Source organism: Podarcis erhardii (assembly GCF_964252035.2).
Source record: "Podarcis erhardii genome assembly, chromosome: 6".
Classification (NCBI taxonomy): Eukaryota; Metazoa; Chordata; class Lepidosauria; order Squamata; family Lacertidae; genus Podarcis; species Podarcis erhardii.
In genome coordinates, this window is record NC_138510.1 from 76,938,348 (window position 1) to 76,963,503 (window position 25,156).

Consider the following 25,156-nt stretch of genomic DNA (forward strand, 5'->3'; position numbering starts at 1 on the left):
TAAGCATGTGTGGCCCACTACTCCCAGTCTTCACTGTTTGAGTGGCGGTTGGAGAAGAAAGTTTTTCAGGGGTCTCTAGTGCAGGCACAGGCAAACTCAGCCCTCCAGCTCCCATCATCCCTAGCTAACAGGACCAGTGGTCAGGGATGATGGGAATTGTAGTCCCAAAACATCTGAAGGGCCGAGTTTTCCTATGCCTGCTCTAGTGGCTTGTTCAGGCCAATGAAGTTGTTTTTTTTTTTTTTTTATAAATATTTATTAAGGTTTTTAAATATAAATGCACACATAATAAACAATCTTACTTCTATCACAACAATTTCATCACTTCTTTGGACTCCCTCACGTCTCCCGCTCCCATTTACATCGTTAAAGATTTTTTCCAAACAAATTATCACCTTGTTTACAATCTCATGTCCACTCATTCAAATATAATCTAGCACTTCTTCCAAAAAATTTTATATTTTCTTTAGTCTCACTTATCATCAAATTTAAATCTAGTTTAGTGGTGACCAGTTTTTTATAATCTAGCATCCTTCTTAACATTCAACCAAATTACAATGTTTTTGTAGATACATCTTGAATTTCTCCCAGTCTTCCTCCATCTTCTCTTCTCCCAGATCGCGGATTCTGCCGGTCATCTCGGCCAGTTGCATATAGTCCATCAGCTGCATCTGCCACTCTTCCAGTGTGGGTAGATCTTGAGTTTTCCAGTTTTTTGCGATGAGAATCCTTGCTGCCGTTGTTGCATACATGAAAAATGTTCGATCCTTCTTTAACACCTTCTGGCCGACAATACCCAGAAGGAAGGCCTCTGGTTTCTTTGTGAAGGTATACTTAAATACCTTTTTCAGCTCATTATATATCATTTCCCAGAAGACCTTCACCTTAGGGCATGTCCACCAGAGGTGAAAGAATGTTCCTTCATTTTCTTTACATTTCCAACATTTATTATCAGACGAATGGTATATTTTGGCAAGTTTAACTGGGGTCATGTACCATCTATATATCATTTTCATAACATTTTCCTTCAGAGCATTACATGCGGTGAAGTTCAGCCCAGTGGTCCACAACCTTTCCCAGTCCTCAAACATAATGTTATGCCCAATGTCCTGTGCCCATTTTATCATAGCCGATTTAACCATTTCGTCTTGTGTATTCCATTTTAGCAGCAAGTTATACATTCTAGATAGTACCTTGGTCTTTGGTTCTAACAATTCTGTTTCTAACTTCGATTTCTCCACCTGGAACCCTAACTTTTTGTCATTTTTAAAAACCTCTTTAATCTGAGCATAATGTAACCAGTCTCGCACCTTATTCTTCATTTTCTCCAAACTCTGCAATTTCCAATTGTCTCCATCTTTTTCTAATATTTCCCAATATTTTGGCCATTTGGCCTCCATATTGGGTCTTTTTAGGGCCTTAGCCTCCAGAGGTGAAAGCCACCTTGGAGTTTTATTTTCCAATAAGTCTTTATATTTTGTCCAGACATTAAACACTGCTTTCCTGACAATATGGTTCTTAAAGGCCTTATTGATCTTAACTTTGTCATACCATAAGTATGCATGCCAACCAAAAGCATTGTTAAAACCTTCCAGGTCCAGTACGTCAGTGTCTTCGAGAAGTAGCCAGTCTTTTAGCCAGCAAAAAGCTGCGGCTTCATAGTACAACTTTAAGTCTGGCAGGGCAAAGCCCCCTCTTTCTTTCGCATCTGTTAATATCTTAAACTTAATTCTGGGCTTTTTGCCCTGCCAGACAAATTTAGATATATCTTTCTGCCACTTCCGGAAGCACTCCGTTTTATCCACAATCTGTAATGTTTGAAACAAAAACAACATTTTTGGCAATACATTCATCTTAATAGCAGCAATTCGGCCTAACAAAGAAAGCTTCAATTTTGTCCAACTATCCAAGTCTCTCTTAATTTCAGACCAACATTTTTCATAGTTATCCTTGAATAGACTCAGGTTTTTTGCTGTTATGTTTACCCCTAGGTACTTTACCTTTTTAACCACAGTTAATTCTGTTTCTCTCTGAAACCGTTCTGACTCTATGTCTGTCAAATTTTTTCCCAACACTTTGGTTTTCTGTTTGTTTAATTTAAATCCCGCCACCCGACCAAAGTCCTGTATCAATTGTAATACTCTTTTCGTACTAGATTCTGGCTCCTGCAGGGTCAAAACTAGGTCATCTGCAAAAGCTTTAAGTTTGTATTGTTTCGCTCCGACCTGAATCCCTTCCACCAACCGGTCCCCTCTGATCATGTTCAAGAGCACCTCCAGAACCGAGATAAATAACAGAGGGGAAATCGGGCAGCCTTGTCGTGTTCCTTTTTCAATTTTGAACTCTTCTGTAACCACATTGTTAACTATCAGTTTGGCCTTTTGTTCTGAATATATTGCATCAATCCCATTCTCAAACCCCCGTCCCACTCCCATTTCTTTCAAATTTCCCTTCATAAATTTCCAAGAAATATTATCAAAGGCCTTCTCCGCATCTATAAAAATTAACACTGCTTTTGTATTTATGTCTGTTTGCAAAAGTTCCAAAATGTCAATAATGTTCCTAGTATTAGCAAACATATGTCTACCTGGGAGAAAGCCTCAGGCCAATGAAGTTGTTGATTTCTGTCTACCAGTGCAGATGGAGACATGAGGTGCTTTTTGCAAACAAAAATGTTAAATTACCTGTAGCGTTCCAGTTGTTTATCATATACAACTGAGGTAGCCCCACCTTACCCCACGCTAACAAATTTCCCACAAAATGCTAATGACTATGTGATAAGTGTCTTACCGTAATGATTGCAGATAAAATAGCAAATCCAAACAATAATTTCATGTTTTCCTTTTCTGTTTCCAATTCTATGCTGGGCTCATTGGTGTAATTATAATACAGCCACCACATGATTCCTGAAACAACTAGAACAAATAAAGGAATACAGGCATTATTTATTTCATCTGAAAGACACAAATGACCTAGGTATACTTGCCTTATCTGCAGGCGCTCATGAAACTGAAAAATCAGACTGGCATCAAATGGTGGCCTTAAAAATATATAATTATACTCGCAAGCTTGAAATAAAGTGTTGATGTATGGGCCTTTGATTTTAAACTCTTGCTGATTCAAAGTTATGTAACAGAATGTCCTGGATAGTTAACGGGTATGTACCATGGAAGCACGTCAAAGTGCAAGTAGATAAATAGATACTGCTCTGGCGGGAAGGTAAACGGCATTTCCGTGTGCTGCTCTGGTTTCGCCAGAAGCGGCTTAGTCATGCTGGCCCCATGACCCGGAAGCTGTACGCCGGCTCCCTCAGCCAATAAAGCGAGATGAGCGCCGCAACCCCAGAGGCAGCCACAACTGGACCTAATGGTCAGGGGTCCCTTTACCTTTACCACGGACAACCAATTGGGAAACACTGTTCTAGAGGTCCCTGAAATTTGAGGGCACTTTTGAAGAGGAGGCATTTAAGGAGGGAAATTAAGAGCCCTCCCCATACATGTGAAACTGCACATGGTAATTTGAATCCTAGCAGATAGATATAGATGCACACAAGAATATGAAAATACTCAAATGATCAATACTCACATAATAATCCAAAGATAAGTAGTGTAAGAAAAATATGGATCACAAGCACGCTGATGAATCTGAAGGCTAACATGATTATTATAGAGAATGCTGCAAGTGGAGAGAAAAAAAGTTACTATAGTTGACTTGTTAATCAAGCTGACTACTAACGCAATCCTATGCATTTGTACTCAGAATTAAGCCCCACTGAGTTTAACCAGCCTTAATCCAGTTAAGTATGTACAGGCAGTGACCATTTTGCGCATGTCCAAATTGACGTAAGACCGTCAGCATGCATGCTGTTTTGGGCCCTGGAGTGGGGCAGGAAGGGGAAGTGGAACAGGCTTACACACGGAATGACCCAGAACACAACCCAAGTGCAAACGGGGAGTTGTTTGTACAGGATTGCAGCCTAAATGGTTTACATGGGAATTTTAGATGTGACTTAGAGATTTTCACAGCGCTCCTGCCGATATCACTGCCAAACTATCAATAAACCCATATGAATTTAAGCAGCCTTACTGTGTGCATGATTGCAGCCTTTGATTTTAATAATTTTGACAGCTCTTGTAACCCTGCTTTCTATGTTTGTTGATGCCATACAGACTTGGCATTCTGGCTGCTTCAATGCCCCATCCAAATCAGTGCCACATTACTATGTGCAACATTCATTCTTGGTTGATCGTGCTAGAAAACCACAATCAGCCTTCTGTTCTTCACAAGCTGCTCATTCATACTGAGGCAGTCTGCTTAATGCTTTTTAGATATTAAGCAAAATACTGTCCTATATAATTCCCACATCTTCTTTATTAATCGCTCACAATAGTACCAGAGGGTTATAAGTATGAAGGATTAATAATGTACATTGAATTTATTGACTGCCAAATTCTGAAAAAGCAATAAAGAGTAAATTCTGAAAGGACTGCTTTAGGAGAGCAACTTTATGTCTTTTCTGTATTGCAATAATCATTTAAAATAAAAACTCAAATGCCTCTTGCAATCCACTGAGTCATATTAATTCCACACAAGACAGAGGGTAGCATCCATGTTGTTCACGCAGATTTCTAGGTGTGAAAGTGCACAACTCCTTCCTCTCCTCTACTTTGCAACCCTTCTACATCCCCAACATCTGCTCCAGAAGGTTGGGGAACAGCTAGATTAGATTTGGTGGACATGCAAGAGCCTAGTGTGTAGGATAGGAAGGGGAAGTCCTAGTGTACAAGTGGAGATCTGTTGCTTAATCAGGCAGACATCACTGGATTCTATAACTAAACCCAATATTAGAGAATATTCTTCCACAGAGGTCTTCAAGAAATTTCACCTCTTATCGCAATTAACTCTTACCTGACCAACAAGTACATGCAATATAGTGCAAAATACTAAATAAGACTCAGTAACTTCAACTATAATTATAATAAATGCAGTTCACTTCTTAAATGAAATGCTGCAATGATATTATATATATATATAATAAAGCTATTAGCTTACCTAGTGCAAGGAAGCACAATCCTATGACTGTATCTCTTCCTGCCATAATCCCACCCAGAATCCGATGAAAAATATCCACTTCATTAACCACATTTATCAGTACAGAAGCAAACTGGGAATAGCACTTAGCATTTCGTGGAACACATCGATTAAACAATGGGAAAGACACACTAGAAGGTTAAAACAGACAGACAAGACATTGGGCTTAGCATTTCAAACACAGTGTTAAATTTAGGGAGGAAGGGGAACCATGTACTCATTGAACCTACAATATACCCTGTGGCAATGTTTTGCCAAAGAGAAGTCTTTTAACTTCTGGCATTATAGAGGTTTCTGCATGCGTGGATTAGACTACTTGGGGACGTTTAGATCTGGAGTATCTTCTAAAATTCATATTTCTTTATTAAATTGATTAATGAGATATAATTATCTATATGGGGAGAGAATAGGAAAAACCCTTCCTCACAAAAGACTAAGGTGACTGGGGCTAGAGTCCTATGCCGTCTCTGAGTGCACCTCTTTACTTTGAGTGAATTACTGAGTAAAGAAGCAGGCAGAAATTAGAAACAATATTCAAACTGCAGTATCTTCCCCCCAAGATTTGAAACTCAGAAATTAATAAACAAGTAGTTGATTGCTTTGAATGAAAAACTAGCATTTAGGCAAAATATTATTCATGTTATTCCTTACCTTGGCGGAACTGGTAAGGCAGGACAAAGCTCAGCAGTTTTGAAACTATATGTACAACTGGTAACATTCAAATTGTAAACACAGAGGCAAGAACCTACAGAGAACAAACCCACATAAAAAAACATTCTGGTTATCATTTAAAGAAACTAGAAAGGATGTGAATGCAACTTAGCTTTATTTAGAAAATTTATAGCCCACCTTCCACTACAACACACAGTATAACAAAGCAAGAACTTTACAATGAAACTAAGATACAATAAAAAATTAAACAATTAGTAGAAGAAGAAAACAGCAACCACTAAAGCAAAATAGGCATGTTACTAAAATTTTGTCTAATTATATGTCTTTAAAGCCTACTTACAAAGGCCAAGGATCTGAATCTCATAAATTTCAGTAAGCAATTGGTTGTATAATGCAGGGCCACTACCAAAAAAGCTTTCTCCACTAACCTAAATGTGTTGGATTGCTAATCACAATCAAATAAATATGGGAGGGGATGCTATGTTAAGCATCTTGGACCCAAACTCTAAAGGATTTTAAAGGTGGGCTGTAGTCCTTTGAATTTAGCCTTGAAACAAGCTGTGAACTGATGGATCTCACAGGCAATTAGTTTTATATGCTTCTTGTGGCTAACACCCAAAATCAATCTAGCAGCTGAGTTTTGCATCAGCTGCAGCTTTTGAGCAATCTTCAACAGTAGTCCCAGATAGAGCACACAGCGGCAGTCTGATCAGGAGATTCTTGGGGTAAACACCAGTTAAAATATATATTTGCTATATGTAAGTCACCTCTGGGATGTTTTGTGGGACCTAACAGACAATCTAAATTTCATTATTTCATCATTCTAAATGTATTCTGTTAATATAATAGATTTATTTCTAAGAGTTACTTCTACTATCACATTCTAAAACATGTATCTAGTCAAGCACACATTTAAAGTTTGCAGGATGGATATACTCAGATCCACAAAAGTAATCAGGACATTATGAAGCCATATGTTAGGCACCTTTCCCCCCTCAATTTCTTATTCAAAACTTTAAGATCCATACTAAGGTACTTTGAGAATCATGCTGGAATGTATTCAACATAGAGCTTAGGTGAACATTCCATCAGTGCAATGATTTCTCCTTGCACAATGAAACATTTACCCCACTCCTCCCTCCATGCACTCCTAAATCTATTCTGGGAGTTTCCCCAACCCTCTGGAGCAGAGGAGAGAAGGTAATTCCATTGTGCTACAATAATGTAGCATAATTTGTTCTGAGCTTAAAATCTGTCAAAGTACTGATAGGCACAGACAATGTGTTGTTGTTGTTTAGTCGTTTAGTCGTGTCCGACTCTTCGTGATCCCATGGACCAGAGCACGCCAGGCACTCCAGTCTTCCACTGCCTCCCGCAGTTTGGTCAGACTCATGTTTGTAGCTTCGAGAACACTGTCCAACCATCTGATCCTCTGTCGTCCCCTTCTTCTTGTGCCCTCAATCTTTCCCAACATCAGGGTCTTTTCCAGGGAGTCTTCTCTTCTCATGAGGTGGCCAAAGTATTGGAGCCTCAGTTTCACAATCTGTCCTTCCAGTGAGCTAACATTCTCATGTTTACATTGTCCTTACAGACAATTGTAAACATGAGAATTTAAATATGGGAAATGCTTTGCAGCCAGGTTTTAAAAATCATTAATGTCCTATATATGATCGCACCATTATCACTACTATCTGTACATGGGATATGAGCCTCAACAGGGAATGTTGCAGCATTTCTTAGGTAAATTGGAACATTTTAAAATTGGAACTGCTGTAAATTGCTACTAATGCAATATATTCATCACAAAAATGTGAGTGCTAACATTATTTTAGCTTACTAAGACACTGGGTTTTTTTTAAGAACTAAACTAAAATTATTAGAATGAGACCAAAAACACTAGTTGTTTAACTTCAAAAAAAACCCCCAAAAACAAAACAAAAAAGGGGGAAGAATTGAATTATCTTCAATCCCTTTGCTGGCAAAAATGCTGCGTTATAACAAAACTGTCATGCAAAGAATGCCTGGATTCTATCTTATCAGTATTCAGAATTGTCAAAATACTAAAATCAGGCTTCCTGACAATTTGAACCAATATAGGGGAGTAGAAAAAATGTGGAAGGAAAAATATTGAAAATGGTTTTGCACCCCTTCTTTCTTTGTATTTGCTTTAATATAAACTAATCAGGCATACTGAGATCAATTTAGCCAACTACACTGGATGTTGGTCAATTTCTGGGCAAAATTCAAAGTGCTGGTGCTTATCTTTAAATTCCTAAGTAGCCTGGGACTCAGGTGTCTAAAGAACCACCTACTCCAATCACACAATGACCTCCCCAAAAGATAGTAGCATCTTCAAAGTCTCTCCTTCAAATCCCTCTACCTTTCAAAGTTAGGGGTGCAATGGTTAAAGAGGGAGCCTTTTCAGTTGTGGCACCCTCAAAGTGAAAAGCTGTCCTCATAGAGGTGGCGCATTCTGCCCATCACCTGACAAGAAACTTGATGTATTTTCAGCACCAGGTGAAGTCCTTTGTACTTGCCCAGGCTTTCAAGCATATTATCTCAGTAGTTTTAGCTGATGGTTTTAATGGCTGTTAACACTTCTGCTGCTTCGACTGTTTTTCTGTTTAATGTTTATGTACAGTGGTACCCCGGGTTAAGAACTTAATTCGTTCTGGAGGTCCGTTCTTAACCTGAAACTGTTCTTAACCTGAGGTACCACTTTAGCTAATGGGACCTCCCACTGCCGCCACACCACCACCACGTGATTTCTGTTCTCATTCTGAAGCAAAGTTCTTAACCCGAGGTACTATTTCTGAGTTAGCGGAGTCTGTAACCTGAAGTGTCTGTAACCCAAGGTACCACTGTATTGTATTTTGTATCTGGTTAACTATCTTTTTGTTAGCAGCCCTGGGAGTATTTTTAAACTGTTTATATAAGTCTGTAAATAAATATCATTATATAGTTCTTAAGGTACATACAAAACATGGGAGGAATATTATCTAAAAACTGAAGGTTTCCACTGCTGTTGGTGCTACTACTATTACAACAACTGCTATTATTCAACATTTATTCAGTGAAATACTGTCGGGGCTGGGGAATATCATAGGCACAAAGATACAAGTCATATAAATGGGATAAAGTAGTACAAACAAACAGCGAATTGCTGCCCTTTAAAGAGGACAAAGGAGAAATAACCACAGCACAACCAAAGGACATTTGGAGAGGGATGCATTAGAGATAAAGGGCAGACTATAGTTCAGTGCTGGAGCAAATGCTTTGCATGCAGAAGGTTCCCCATTCAAATTCCTGGTATTTCTAGTTAACAGAATAACGATGCAATTAAAAAAACAACCCTTCAGCCAGGTTCAGGGGCCTTCCTGATAGTTCCACCACCCTCATAAGTGTGATGAGGGGGTGGCCTGGGAGAGAGCATTCTCTGTGGCAGCTCTACACTGTGGAATTTCCTCCCCAAAGAGGTGTGTCCAACATCTTTATTGCATTGTTTTCATCAAATGCTAAAGATTCACCTCTTTCCCTTGGCTTTTGGCAGTTGATATATATATTTTTAAGACCTACCCTATTATTGTCACTGTAATTTGTTTTTAAATGTTTTTAATGCACCTTTTTTAGGTGACACCTTTTTTTTAAAAAAAAGGTGGCACCTTTTTTTAGGGACGCGGGTGGCGCTGTGGGTAAAACCTCAGCGCCTAGGACTTGCCGATCGTCAGGTCGGTGGTTCGAATCCCCGCGGCGGGGTGCGCTCCTGTTGCTCGGTCCCAGCGCCTGCCAACCTAGCAGTTTGAAAGCACCCCCGGGTGCAAGTAGATAAATAGGGACCGCTTACTAGCGGGAAGGTAAACGGCGTTTACGTGTGCTCTGCTGGCTCACCAGATGCAGCTTGTCACACTGGCCACGTGACCCGGAAGTGTCTGCAGACAGCGCTGGCCCCCGGCCTCTTAAATGAGATGGGCGCACAACCCTAGAGTCGGACATGACTGGCCCGTACAGGCAGGGGTACCTTTACCTTTACTTTAATGCACCTTTTTTAATTGCTGTGACTAGTCTTGAGACCTTATGGTAAAGGGTAGGTAATAATAATAATAATAATAATAATAATAATAATAATAATGGTGTGACAAAATACAAAAAAGACCCCCAAAACCTAAGCATGTAGTTCTGATTGCCAAAGAGACCTTTGCACATGTTTCTTCTCCAAATTGCTTTTGAAACTGAGAGGAGTTTTGAAAGCAGACAGTGCAATTGCATACAGGGGGTTGTCGTTCCAGAGAAATGAGTAAGAAAATTCCATTTGACAACCTTAAGCCTTTGGTGCGTCTAAAGTAGCTTCTTGGAGCTTGGCCATTGTACTTTTTATGTTATTTTAAATGTGTGTTTGCCTTTTTGAATCTGTAGTGTACTATTGTTTTTAGCATTTATATAGAAGTGGAATGCTCTTTTTTCCAGTGGTATATACATTGGGAAAGGGGAGCAAAAAATAAGTGTGCACTAGTTTAAGTGGTTGAACAAATTAACAGTGCAATTCTACACATATCTACTTTAAAGTAAACCCCATTCAGTTAAATAGGACTTTCTCCTATGTAAGCATGTATATGATTGCAACTTTAAAACATGACTACACAACTATAATCAAGCTGATGGCAAACATGCATTTCAACCACATGTCTATTTAATACTGTCCCTTTCATATGTATGTCATGTCATGTCAAGTCAAGTCAATTTTAATTTTTGAACTGATTAGGTTATTACAAAAGAAAGAAAGACTATAATGAACTTTACCACATACCGTTATTCTTTGCAAAAAATTGAATTTCTTCCAAGGAAGAAAGCTGCTCCTGCGGACAACTCGATACACACAATGCAGTTGAATTAATTTTGAGATTTTTTATTTCCAAATCACATGAATTCAAAAAGAAAACAAATCTAGGAGAGAACAAGAAAACTTCGCATTAACAAACAACTAAATTTTCACCTTGCCTCTCCAACAACCTGTTTTTCCTATGCAAAACAATTTTTAAATTTACAAGCACATAAAAGTGATGTTTTTTTGTGAACTATTTTGAGGGGTTTTTAAAACAATAAAACAGCATATAAATTTTACAAAATATAAATATTTTTTCCCTGAACACAATACAGTTTTATTGCAGTAAAAATATAAGGTCAAGTCTACTGCTGATCCAGTAGGGAGTAATATTTACACCCTAGAACAGCCCAAGGAACATGTTCTCTCTCATCTGGGAGCGATGGGCATGGCCAGAGGCAACTGTGGGCACAGCCACACAAAAGCCACAAACATCCCTCCATCCAGGCAAGCGATAGGTGTTATCATAGTTCAATGACATATTTCAACAAGACAAAAGCACTCTGGTAACTCTGGAGCAGTGTGGATGAGAGTTGTGTCCTGCTGAGGGTGGATGTGGCTTGAATAAGGGCATGTCTTACTTAGAGAGGCCAAAGGCCAAGACAGAAGTACCAGGAAGGCCACGTTCAGTCTCTAGGCTTCAGGTTCCCAATATTTGTCCTAGGGGATTTCAGTGATTTGGGAGCGAGGAATCCTTTTTTTAAAATATAATTTGAGATTTTAAAATTATTGAGGTTCTACATTTCTGAGGTTTCATTTTTATTTTAAATGTCATATATTGCATCTTTTATTGTTGTAAGCCACTCTGAGACCTACATGGCGAAAAGCAGGATGTAAATAATTAATTAATTTGTAAACAGCTAAAATATATAGGATATCTCGACCTTATTGAAGTCAATATATTGGCATTTACAATTATTACTTTAGGCATCGTTTATGTATTCCTGACTGATTACATTTTACTATTATCATTATTATTACCACTATTTATTCAGTTTTTATACTGCCCTTAATCCAAGGCATAAGATCACAACATAAAAATACGAAACAAGAACACAAAATACATAACAAAAAACAAGAATGAAAACAAACACATTTAAAAGGAAATAGAATGTTAATCAGCCAAAGGCCTGATTTTATTTGCTATAGCTTTTGATAACACTGCAGCCTTTTGAAATAAGAACATGCTCACTTTTTATCCGTCATATCTTGTCCCGACAATGGTGCACCGATCACAGGAGTGTTCTTCCGACCACATATGTTTCCATAGCTGTCATATCCAAACACAAGTCTTTCTGCAGCTCCAGCTGTTATAGCGTAGCCAGTTATAAACATCTATGAGAATACATATGAAATCTGTCACACTGTTATGGAATCCAAGGCAGGCCTCTTTTCTCCATAAGAGTTGCTGTTATCTGCCAAGAACTCCTTCTTTCCACAACAGCAAGGAGGTTACTGTAACTCACACAGAACTCACTCAGCCTGAGCTTTGCATAAATAATAACAGTGGTTCCCTGGGGAAATCCTCTAGGACACATCTTAGCACTTATTCCCATGAGCTCAACACTTAATATCTATGCATATGTGTGAAAACTGAAAAGCCCAGGACACTACCTGATTGGTTTCCCATTGTCTGTCAACAACCCTCTCCCTGCCTCCTCACAACAGAAAAACAAGTTGTTTGGATAGGTCTTTTTCTTTCATAGAATCAGAATCCTAGAATTGTAGTTGGAAGGGGCCCTAAGGATCATCTAGTCCAACACCCTGCAATGCCGGAATATGCAGCTTACCCATTTTTGTTGTGCCTTTGCTTGCATATTCAAGTTACTGAATATGGGGGTGAACAGGGAGAGGAGAGGGAGGGTAAGTTCCATTGTGTAGCCAAAAGTTGTGTTAGCAGAACTGTTTCATTGGATACCACCCATTTCGTCAGGAATACTATGGTACTTACCAAACCTGACCAAAAGAGAAAGAATATCATCAACCAAATGGGGTCTGTGCATTTTCTATACATCAACGGTCTCCACTTTCTTGGTTCAGGTAACCCATCTTCAGAAACCTGGAATTTTAAATATATATAATGATGCAATATATAATGGATATACAGTATGACTGTGTCTTGCATGGGGGTCATGTTCCGGGGATGGCTCAAATATGCAAAAATGTATATATCTGACCCACCCCTTTGGAAAATGGCCCCTGTGTGAGTGTTCTTACCTTTTTGGAGCCATATGCCAAGCTGCCATTGCCCAAGCAAGGCAGAGAGCTTTTAAGTGAGATCTTGTGAGAGAATTCCATGCTGGAAAAGCCCTGCACAAAAAGAGCTTTTAAGCTCTCCACCTTCCGTGCATTTAGTGAAACCACACAATGCATATTTAGATGTGATTATGCTGCATTAAAAATTAGAGAACATAAGAAGAGCCTGCTGGATCAGTCCAAAGGCCCAACTAGTCCAGCATCCTGTTCTCACAGTGGCCAGCCAAATGCCCATGGGAAACCGGCAATCTGGATTCAAACACAAGAGTACTCTCCCGTCCTGTAGTTTCTAGCAACTGGAATTCCACCAACTGCGGAGGCAGAGCACAGAGAAGTTTATGTAGCCAACATGTCTTCTTGTGTGGTAATCTCTGCCACTGACTTTAATTTAGTCTCTGCATAATGTGCCAATCACCACTCTATTAAAAGCATGCATTGTCTCTAAGTAATGAAATACCTGGGAAAATTCTGATAGGTGTAGTAGTTAGCTGGTATAAATACCCAGAGACAAAAGGTGTGTCTATAAGGGCCATTCACTTCACAAATCCATTTCTCACAATTCATCCAGTGCCTGCCTTCAATCCATGGTAGTATCCTACCTCTCTGAAGATGTGGGGAAATATTACAGGTCACAAGGCCTGACAGGAGTAATGGCAGCACAAATTTTCTCTTTTAGTTTTCTCACTCTTGTATACTATATAAAGGTAAAGGTAAAGGGACCACTGACCATGAGTTCCATTCGTGGCCAACTCTGGGGTTGAAGCACTCATCTCACTTTATTAGCCAAGGGAGCCGGCGTACAGCTTCCGGTCATGTGTATACTGTATAGACATACCTAAATGGGAAACTGAACTTGTGTTGGCTCCTGTTCACTGGGCAATACTCAACAATGTAAACTACTGTATGGATATTATGTTTCTCTGAAACTTTATCTCACAGTACCGTTTAATGAACTTTATTTTTCCATTCTAGGCAAATACAAACACATTTACATTCACTTTAGTATGAAAACCCATGACTGCACAGAGGTGTGTAGTATTTCTCAGATGGGTGTGTTTACACTATGATCTGATTACATGTCATGAAAACTTCGCTACCTGCATCAACATCATTTGTAGGCGGCATCTATCTTCCCCCATGTTTCCCGAATATATGATGCCGAACAAAAAAACAAAACAAAACACTCCAAAGATAGCTTCCTCTGGGACAGATAAAACTAGGGCTGATTTTGCTGGCACAGTATAAAAAAAACACAGCCAGCAGCTACGTGACATTTATTTATTTTGATTTACTTCCTTTCATTAGAGAATGCTTTCAGGGCAGATTTGCCATTTTTTTGCACTGCCAGATTCCAGAGAGAAACACTATTGTGGAACCATTCTTGAGGGAGAACCGTCACAGAAGTTTGCCCAGATCAGAAATGCTCTGAACCTTTACCCCCTCGCACTTTATATCCTGTGGCGGCCCCTTAATATGTGCCGTTTGTGGTGACAAAAAGATAAGCTTGGAAGGAGGCCTCTTCACTCCGGGAGAGATAAAAGCAATGCACCTGTCGGCCTAGGAGGCGGCAGAGCCCACGGGAAACGCGCCGCCATGGGAGTCTTGAGCAAGAAAAGTGAATTTCAAGTGGAAAGTTTTGGCGGGGTATCTCGACCGCTCCGTCGGGGCCGTTCGGAGCAGGCGGAGGTCGCCTGTGGAAACAGCAAGAGGAGGAGCAGCGGCAGCCGAAACCGCCTTTTTCTCCCCTCAGGAGACTTCCCGCCACTGAGGTTGTTCAGCGCCGCCGCCGCCGCCTTCCCGCCCCCCGACTCCCCTCAGGCTGAGCGCCCTGCCGGCTGCGAGTGGTGGCCCCCTTACCACGTATTCGCCGCTGTAGCACGCCATGCTGCTCTCCTTCCCTACTCCGCCTTTTCCCCTCTAGGGCAGCAGCCGCGCTGGGCGGCTCCTCCGTCCTGCTCTGCCAGCCCCGGGAAGCCAGGCTCGCGAAGGCAGGGCCGCGACGAAGCTGGGCGCGGATTGCTCGCTCTTAGCGACGACGAGTCAGCCACCCACCTTCTTACCTTCCCGCCGTCGCCTCACCACCCGCCCTCCCGCAGCCCGGCGCCCTGAGGGCAAGCACCGCCTTGTTTTAACTCCCCGACCCCTTTTTTCTTTTTTTATTTGGCCGTGCTCAAGGCAGCTGGCGCTCCTTCGCCGTCAACTTTCTTTTGAGGAGCTCGAGGTGGTCTTAAAAGGCAACGTGAAACCGTCCGCGCGGGCGCACGGATAACCAGAACCACCCCAAGTTTCTAGGATTATAAAGTCAAGGCGCTAAAAGAGGGAAAGGGCAAATGATGCACTGCTGTGAAGAGCCAGGGCATAAGACTTCACTTTAGAATACATTTTGGAGTCCGTTTCTTCATGGGAACACGAAACGAAGCTGCCACCTTGCATCTTCAGAAAATGTTTTCTTTTTACAAGAACCGCCAGGGCGCAGCCTCCGACTCTCCGTAGCACTTTTTTATTTTCCCATTTGCCCACACGCTTCGTAGTGCTTTGCTCAGATTCACACACCCCTTTTGGCTCCCGTCCCCAACAACTCTCGGAAGGCTCCGTTGCCTTCTAATTGTTACAGCATCAATTTGGCAAGCAGTTGCACAGGTTGGTAACCGTCCTTCCCGTAGGGTTGCCGCCTTTGAACCTGGTCATTTATGGATGCTCAAAGCACTCAAGGGCAGAGTGTGTTGAGGAGTGTTTTGTAGCTGTAATAATAATAATAATAATTCCTCAGGTGGGCACAGACCCTTCATGCAATCAATTTATGGGTTTAGACCAGGAGAAAACAATGCACAAGAATGCCGAATAAACTTTAATTGTGCAACCTGAACCTGGCAGTATGTGATTGAATCCCAGCCAATAGGGACATTCTGAAAGAATCTGAGGAACAATGTCCAAAACAGCATGCTGGGTAGCAGTTGCATTGAACAGAACACTACTAGCTGCTTTGTAATATATGCAATGTGTGCAAATTGTTACTTAACTACACGGAGAACTGTAGTGTAGTGCTATAAACAGAACAAGATAAGCAGGACAAATAAAATGCCAGTGAACAAAGGCGCGCAGGGGGGACGGGGGACGGACGGTTTCTACTTCCACAAGTTCACCAGGAACCTTTAGTGGAATATGTCAGCTGCTGCTGTCACTGAAGGTAATGATGATGGCACTGGGGACCCTTTTCCTGCTGGCAGAACCTGGTGAACTCGCATTTCTAGACCAAGGTGATGAATAAGGAAATGGAGGCTCTAGCCACCTGTGACTGTACAAGCTGCTTCTTCCAGAAGCTAAAAAGGAGAGGTGCAACAGAATGGTAGCCAAATATTGTAGTTGCTTTAATGTGTGCAGTATTTTATTCAGTTTGGCCTCCCTACACTGTCAAGTGATTGGATTCTATTCCATCTTAAGTATCTACAAGTTGTAAATATCTTGCAGTCTGGGGTAGATTAGAATAAAAATATTTACATACCGTAGATCTGTCTCCTAGAAATTACCTCAATTAGCCAAACAATAAGAATTATTTTTTCCCCCTGATTTCTCTCCACATTTGTACTAATATACCAAAATTAGTCACTGCCACTGAGCTAGCATGAGCCACCATTTCCAGATGTGGCACAGCATCACAACATAATGCAGTTCCACAGTATACAGAAGGGAGCAGAGCGGAGGCAGTGCTCAAAAGTCCAGCTAGTATTTCACTTAAGGAGCAGCGCAAACTTGTACATCTCGTTGATAGCAGTAACTTTCCATAACCAGATTGCAAATAACAGGCACCATAGCAAAACAGACTTCATACATTTGCCTCACACGAGTTGCTTCTGTAGCTATAATAGCACAAACCATTCTACAGATTTTAACACCCAGGTGATAATCTGTAAAATTTAAGATGAAATTAAAAGTTTGAAAATACAAAAGATTTGTAAGATAAAATATGTAAGGCACTTGGCCACAAACTGCTTTATTTGGTATGAATTACATTTTAGCAGCTGGGCACATCATGTAACATAAGACGCTAATCTCCTGTTCAATTTAAGCAGAAACCAAACCTTTGTAAATTAATACACTTTGCAAAGAAGTATTTGGGGGAGCATTAAAATTAACCTTAGATTTCATGACTGAGGGTACATCCAGAAAAACATGCCTAAATTCTGTTGAAATGCACAATCACCCACAGTTAAGCATTCAAGTCCCATTCATTTCAACCTTCTCTAGTTTGTACCTAGAGAATATTTTCTGTGGCTGCAGATTTTGAGTTAATAATAAACCAAGTGAAATGAAGGTGCAAACAAATCTTTCAAGCCAGGACATGGTTATATTATGATTTAACTCTCCTAAAAGATTGAAGGTTTCTAGATTATTTACTTTTCTGTATTCAAAATCACAAAGTTGTGATTCATGATAGTATGTCAAGGACTTTTATTTGTAGCTCCCAATTAAGCAAAATATTGCCTGATACTGTATTTTAAACAAAATATTTTAATATTTTAGCATGTTTTAGTAACACACATATAATACCTTCTTCCACCTGGTGGTGGTGCTCTAAGATGTTAAAGATAGAGTAGTTTCATTATCTGGACAAATAAAAATACAAGCTTTTTTATGTTGATGCTTTATGTTGATGCTTAATACAGTGCCGAAACTCCAACACAAAGATGGACATCCTTAATCTCATTGATTTTGATTTTTCTTGGATTGTGGCCATTTCCTTGAAACTGGATGCAATCCTATACACACTTACCAAAAGTTAAAATTTAATGTTAGGTGGCAGGAGAATCATTCAATGTGTTTCACATTAGGATATGTTTTATGCTGTAATTTAGTACTTTTGTGCTATAATAAAATTAGCTTCAAAGGTAGCACTTGATTCAGACTGTAAATAAAATGCCAGGGGAAAGAGAAATTTAATAACAACAACAACATGCCCAATGTATGAAACACTGATTTAGTCCAACAAGAGACAACTTGTTCTGTGAGACCTGATAAGCTCCAGGAAAATACTTCTGAAGACTCTTTTATTCCAAACAATGCTTGTGTTAATTTTGTTTGTTTGTGGCTCTAAAAATGTATATATCACACCATCATCCAAAACTGGATTTCAAGGCAATAACCATAAGGACTGAAATTCCATAATGCAACATTAGAATAACATACATCAATAGAACAGAAATACAACAAAATTGAAAGGAATAAACTATCCAACCAGCTAAAAATACATGATGTTAATATTAATGTAGTTTAGAGTTTAATTTATTGGAACAGGGTTAGACATGTCAGACATATATGGAGGCTGTGACAAATGGTAACTTCAGATCCTGTACTTGGTTTGTTGTTTTGTTTTTCCTTACAATTATTTATAATTGTATTGGTTGTATTTCATTTATGATTTTGTGCTCAGCCTGGAGTTTTAATATATCAAGATGATGATGATGATGACAAGAAGAAGAAGAAGAAGAAGAACAACAACAAGAACAAGAACAACAACAAGAACAAGAACAACAACAACAACAACAACAACAACAACAACCACCTATTGTCTGTGGAGCTTGGAAGACGTGTTTTGCAGCACCTTCACATTTATGACCATGCATACTCCTCATCAAGTTATATGTAGATTCCTCACATTATTGAGGGGAAAGTTGACAGAAACTGAAGGGGAAGTCCCAGAAGTTGGAAAAGTGAATATCCACTGACAGATTTTATGATTAAAAAAGAATGAACAACTCTGCAGGAGCTGCCTGTACAAACACGGAATGTCAGTGTTAAAAGATTTGTCCATTGTCTCAAGCTGTATGTCTAGGTGTGGCTAATACTAACTCAAAAGGTTTATGTAGAAGATTTGTGTTTGAACAAGTAAGCAATCATACCTGTTAACATCAGTTATCAGGTGGCTTATTGAAAGATGCAGGAGATAAAGTAGGCGGCTACTTAAAAAAAATAAATCACTTTATTAGCATGTCTGTTCTTCAAAAAGATCTTACAGCAGCATATCTGGAGCTGACCCTGTTTTAGCCTGCAAAGTAAATTAGTCTGACCATGGTAAGCCCTGCCATGCTGCAGGATGAGACAAGCTGCTCCGGGCATCACTATGAGTGTGTGTAAATAAATGAAAGGATGAAGAGGTGTCTGAATGGTATAGTAAAACCAAGCATCAGCCTAAGGCAGCAGAACATATTGCTAACTTACACTTATGCATTGCCAGAAATTAGGAAATGTATGGCCAAAAAAGGAAGCTAAAGAAGATATGATTTTGCATAATATTTGCATATGCTAATTTATATGTAGAGAGGCAAATTTAGAAATGATTACTAAAATTTAAACAGAAATACACCTCCCTATGATGGAGACAACTGTCACTAGGTGACCTACCGTATGTGCTGCTCAGTCTACTGTCTAAATGCTAATAGTTGATGGGCTCTCCTTTCTTAGGGTTCTTTATCTCTACATTAGACTTGGAGCGCACAGTCTTGGATTCCTTCAAACAGAGGGTTGTTCTCTGAAAGTGCTGCAAATAGAGAACTGTCTTCTGTAGAGTAGGGCACATCAGCACCCTTGTCCAAGATCACCCAGTAAGCTTTATAGCTGAGTAAGAACTAGAATTCAAGTCTTTCTGATCCCAGGACAACTCTAGAACTACTGCAAAACACTGGCTGTCAAATTAACAACAGAATGATAAACAGGAACATCAGCAGGAGCAGATTTACCCATTACTGCATCTCTGTGGTGGGCTAAGCAGGGATTTGAACACAGTTCTTCTGGATACAAGACTATACAGGACAATGCAGTAATAAAGATTGCGTTCACATTAGCGACTTAGAGTGCACTGAAGTCCCCCACCCTGGTGACTTTCACAATTCTTTTCTCCTGAGCTGTTCACATCAGCACAGTTTCATCAGTGTCATACTTGTTTCTCTATGTGTACACACAGGGGAACCTTGAAAGGCCGGGGATGTCTTTACCCTATGCCAATGTTTTCACACCTTAGTTAGAGAACGGTTTCAGGACTCCAGCCAGCATGAAGCTGGTTTGAGAAATGATGCATCAAACAGCAGTATCTTACTACAAAATACAGGATACATATACATTTTGGATAACGCCATGTGAACACAGATTAAAAACCAGCACTGAAATGCAGTGAGTGCTCAGTAAACAGGAGTGTGAACACAGCCTCAGTTAAGCCTCAGAAAGTGTCCAGGATCTGAGTTTCAGTAGAGCACCTGTAAACAGTGGTAGCACTGGAAACAAATATTGAGAGAGGACAAGAAGGCACAACGTGTCTTTCTGAGGGTGAGAGTAGATGTGAAAAGTGCCTTTCTTTCCAAGGGTCCAACAGTGGAGTGGAGCATGTAGGGAGAAAGCTACTTGGTGGGCAGATGTGTACCCTCTTGCTCCCTTCTACTGCCATATAAGCAGATACAAATCCCCTTCACGTGTCACTGATATAAAGGGGGCTGTATGTGTTGAAGAGGAAGCAGGGCTGTGCTGTCCAACACCAATGCCATGCGGCTCCCTTGTCCTATCCCCAGAGTCCACACATTCAGCAAAGACCCTGTGTGATCAGCTGAATGGAAGTCTATGTGTGTAGATGTCTAAACCTGGTGCAGTTGCTCATCACCTGTATGTTGAGGGATGGGGCCAGTGGTGTCACCATCACTGCCCCTTCAACACTTGGAGACCATTATTGTGTGAGTAACACATGAAGGAGGCTTCATTGTTTTGCAGGGTGATTTGTTGTTGTTTAGTCGTTTAGTCGTTTCTGACTCTTCATGACCCCATGGACCAGAGCACACCAGGCACTCCTGTCTTCCACTGCCTCCCGCAGTTTGGTCAAGTCACAGGCAAACAATATATGGAGTGTATGTTAACCTTGATGCTGTTTTGCTTCTACACATAGGGTTACCAGGATCACAGCATAGGTGGCACAGCACAAAACCCCGTCTTATTTGAGGTATTTATTCTGTTTGAAGGCTAGTGGATACCACTCTTTGGCATGATGATGAAGTAGGCTTGGGCCCATGAAAGCTTATGCCAGAATAAATCTAGTAGGGTGATATCCAATTAAATCATAGAGGAGGCACACTGAAATTAATGGACTTTGAATGCAAGGGATTTGATGTTTTAAACTGAGGAGTTTAAGGGGAAAACAAAAGTAATCAGCACATATAATGATGATGTTTTTTTAAAAAAAATCCTACTGCTTTAAAAAAGTTTTAACTGCTACTGTTTTAAAGATGTTTTAAGCGAATGTTTTGACTGTTTTTGAATATTTTGGTTTGTTTTAATTTGTGAGGAAGAGTGGGATAGAAAGTCAACAAATTAAAAAAAAATAAAAGATTGCTGTCAAGTTTACCTTCTGTGCCTCGGATGCTAAGAGGAGTGTGCCTTGTTTCATGGCTTGTAAAAACTGGCCAGCAAACTCCCCTGGGGCTGCAAATTTCAGCATTGGCATTGAAGGCTGCTTTGTCTTTTAATAAGCCTGGAAGGCAGGAAAAGAGAACAATCCTTATTACACAAAAGGTGCCCATGAGAAAGTGACCTGGGAAAGAAGCCAAAACTGGAGCTAGCCACCCAGCAAGAACCAAGCACCAGCGGGCTCTCTGACCACAGCTAAAATATATTTGGGCATACACTTATCCCTGTTCAGTTGTGAATAGAAAGGGGACAAAGTGTTCTTGCCTGATAATGGAACAGAAATTCCAACAGCCAGCACCTATACTTGTCATGTGTTCATTTCAAAAGAATGCAGCTGAACTGGACAAGCTTCAGCTACTGGTGGCTATTTATTAAGTAAGAAAGCAAACATAGTTAAGAAGCAGAGAGCATAGCCCTTTATGTCAACATTGCTTCCCCTTCATTCAGAAGCAACTGTTTTTTCTTCCAAACGTATTTAGCAAATATGAGTTCATGGATGAAATTAAACTATGTGCTATTTAAAGCGATTGCTTTTACTTATAAACAGGTGTTAACAGACACCCCAAATGTTATATCGGTCCTGAATTAAAGAAACAGCTGCTGTGGTGACAGACTCTCCCCAGCAGGTGACAGCAAAAGACAGTATTTTCTATACTTCCCCATGAAATAGTTTGAAGCCCAGTTCTGGTGAGTGGGAGGTATTGCTTAAGATTGGTAGTTAAGAAAGTTTCCTCATGTCTGAGGGTGGAAAAATAGGCTAAGTCACAACAATCTCATTTGCTGGAAGAACAGGGAATGAAGGGGCACTGAGGGAAATGTTCCCACTTCAGAGATAATTGGCCTGTTCCCAAATACATGACAAGACAGGTCCAAAATCATCAAAGGTGAAGCGGGCTGGTCTCAAGGCTTCAGGCCTACCTTAGTGGGGTGTTTAAATTTTTTTGTTTTGGCCAAGTTTGATATATTTCTGAAGCTCTGTCAAGCTCTCCATGAAAAGAAAACACTAGCCTAGGGGGAAGGAGAGAGAGATGAGTGGGTTTCATCTTGTGACTGACAGCTGTGTAGTTCGCAATCAGGGAGTGACTTTACCAGGGATCACAGTGTAGAAGGAATGTTAAAGAAAATAATCAGGAACTGTTCCAGTGAATTTTCTTCTCTGTGAAAGTTGTCTCACTCTCTTAGGAGCAGTGTCAGGTGGCTTCTGTTCCAAAGGGTTTATTGGGTTGGTGGGTGTGTTGAGTGATATTTCCTTTTTCTACTCCAGACCAAGACTTTCCTAAAATCCCATCCCTTCAACCTTTAAAAAAATTATTTGCTGTTGTGTTAGAGTTTAGACAAGTCACTTCCATGGGAATCTTGAAAGCACCCAGAATATGATACAAAAGGATATTTGTACCTTATGTCAGTTCCAGATTACTCATTCCAAATAGACTGTTTTCAGCATTAAAACAATTATTGCATTTTGATACATTTTTGTGGTGTTTTGAACTAACTGAGCTTTATATTTTACCTATATAAAGACTATGTACACACCTTATCACGTATGCACATTCTTTCCCTCAAAGGATACTAGGCACTGTAATTTACCACTCATAGAGTTACAATTCCCAGCAACTCTTAATGAACTACAGTGTCCATAATTATTTGAAGGAAATAATGCACTTTGAATGTGCTTTGAAAGTACAGCGGCTGTGCAAGCAGCCAAGGATGCAAAAAGGCAGAAAATGAGATTTCTGCTTACGAGAAATAGTTACCAATTATTTAATGTCGCATAGCCAAGAAGAAGAACACACGGGTGATATGCAGAGAAGAGCTGTATCAGTTCTCAATGGCTTCCATGGAGTTCGATGGAATAAAGTAAATAGGCAGCAGTAGCAACATGGGCCAGGGTTAGGAGTTTGTCAAAGCAAAATAACATGCTCCAGACACTGGAATCACCATGGGCAGGTTTAACACTCACAATAACAAAGAGTTAATTACCCAGTATAGAAAAGAGACACCAAACACTGAGACAGCAGTGCAGGTTGGTATGATCCGCTACATGCTTCTAAGAAGTCTTTATGAAAGGGAACATTTCTGTATTGCTTAAGAAGAGAAACTACTTTGGTTTGCTGCAGCACGAAAGCTCAAGCTTCCCATAGAATGTGTTCCCCTTTGCAAGAATTGCAAAACAAATCTAACTCTATTTCTGCTTCTTCTTAGAGCTGTCGTGTATGCAACCACGAAGTGACACTTTTGCACAATCCTTGTCACAGGAAGTCTATCCGGAGGCTAAGAACCTCAGAAGGGGAAACTCTTATTTTCAGCAGTCAGTGTAGCATGCTTTTAAATAAAAAAATGTATTTTTGGTAACAGGATGTTGTGCTTCTTCATAATGAGCAAACCCTCAATCACTGACCTATAGCAGGGCCCTATGGCGATTATTACAGCACAGAAGCAAGCTGCTCACATCATGGGAAAATTACATCATCCATAAACTGCTGGGGAAAACTCAGGAAAACAATACCACAGATAACTCATGAACTCACTGAACTCTATATTCACTTACTCACATTAATATGTATTTTAGTGGAATACCCTCAATTGCTTCTGGAGTTCATAGGAAAGGGACGGCTGGTACCCATAAACTGATTCAACCCCTTAAGACATTAATCGTCTGAGTTCCACCACTGAACACAACACACGCGAAAGGTTAAGCTACTGCAACATCCTGTTTCCTGTGGTCCGCAGCGAGATACTTTGGGGCAGCCCATTAGCAGGTGATTAATGTGATGGTGTTTGACATGTACTCTATCCCTTGTGTTTATTATTAATATTATATGAACACACTCAGCAAAAACAGTTTTGATTTGTGATACCTGTTTTGATTCTGCTGTCCTTCCACTAGCAATTGGTACTGAAGCTCAATCCAGGTGAAACTGATATGCTATTCGTGGGTGGTTCCTCTAAGTTCATCTTGTTCAAAATGAGATCGTACTCCCACTGAAGGAAGAGGTTTGGGGGTTCTGCTGGAACTCTTCTGTCACTTGAAACACAGGTGGCCTTGGTGGCAGCAAAGTACCTTCAACCAGCTTTGGCTGGAAGCCCAGCTACACCCTTATCTGGACAGGGACAGACTGCTGCAGTGATTTATGCTCTGGTAGCCTATATATTGGATCACTGTAGTGTGCTATGTATTGGACTGCCCTTGAAGATAGTTCAGAAACTGCTGCTGGTGCAGAATGCAGTGGCCAGACTGCTGCTGGGGACTAGATGAGCTAACCTAATAATACCAGTATTAGCACATCTACACTGGTTGCCTATATGTTTCTGGGACCAATTCAAGGTGCTGGTTTTAAACCATAAAGGAGATGTGAGCAACCTTTGGCCCTTTAGATGTTGCTGAACTACAACTCCCATCATCCCTCACTATTGGTCCTGCTTGCTGAACCACCCTGAGATCTTTTGATGAAGGGCAGTATATAAATCAAATAAAGAAAAATAAAGAAACGTTTGGAGGGCTAAAAGTTCCCCACACCTGCTATATGCCTTATTGACCACATCTCCTGACAAGAATAATTCCAGACCTCAACATGTGTCATCTGAGGCCCTTCTTAATTGCCACCCGCCTGCCCAAGAATTGTTCAGAAGGTGGCAACATGCCAGAAAACCATTTTGGCTCCCTATCTATTGAATGCTCTCCTAAGTAAGACCTGCCTGGTACCAACACTGACCTCTTTTCAGCACCAGGTTAAGACTTTCCTCTTCACCCAGGTATTGGATGGAATTTTATAAATTATAAAATTTGATTGTAACCTCTGTGTTAGGCAACTAATG

General features: G+C 40.3%; 1 protein-coding gene across 5 annotated transcripts in view; it reads right to left on the minus strand.

Annotated features, from left to right (window-relative positions):
* Nucleotides 1-25,156, minus strand: part of SLC44A3 (solute carrier family 44 member 3) — a 97,647-nt gene that overhangs the window by 22,527 nt on the left and 49,964 nt on the right. For 3 of the 5 annotated variants that reach the window (XM_081865885.1, XM_081865886.1, XM_081865884.1), the window contains 7 exons: nt 12,594-12,701; nt 11,835-11,977; nt 10,568-10,704; nt 5,743-5,836; nt 5,053-5,222; nt 3,586-3,675; nt 2,791-2,915 (listed from right to left, as the gene is read on the minus strand). In XM_081865885.1, coding sequence (XP_081722011.1) covers nt 2,791-2,915; nt 3,586-3,675; nt 5,053-5,222; nt 5,743-5,836; nt 10,568-10,704; nt 11,835-11,977; nt 12,594-12,656 — 822 coding nt within the window. In that variant the 5' untranslated portion in view covers nt 12,657-12,701. Of the gene's footprint in view, nt 1-2,790; nt 2,916-3,585; nt 3,676-5,052; nt 5,223-5,742; nt 5,837-10,567; nt 10,705-11,834; nt 11,978-12,593; nt 12,702-14,447; nt 14,500-14,755; nt 15,083-15,278; nt 15,476-25,156 lie in introns of those variants that run through there. The other 2 variants (XM_081865882.1, XM_081865883.1) reach the window with 2 other exon arrangements.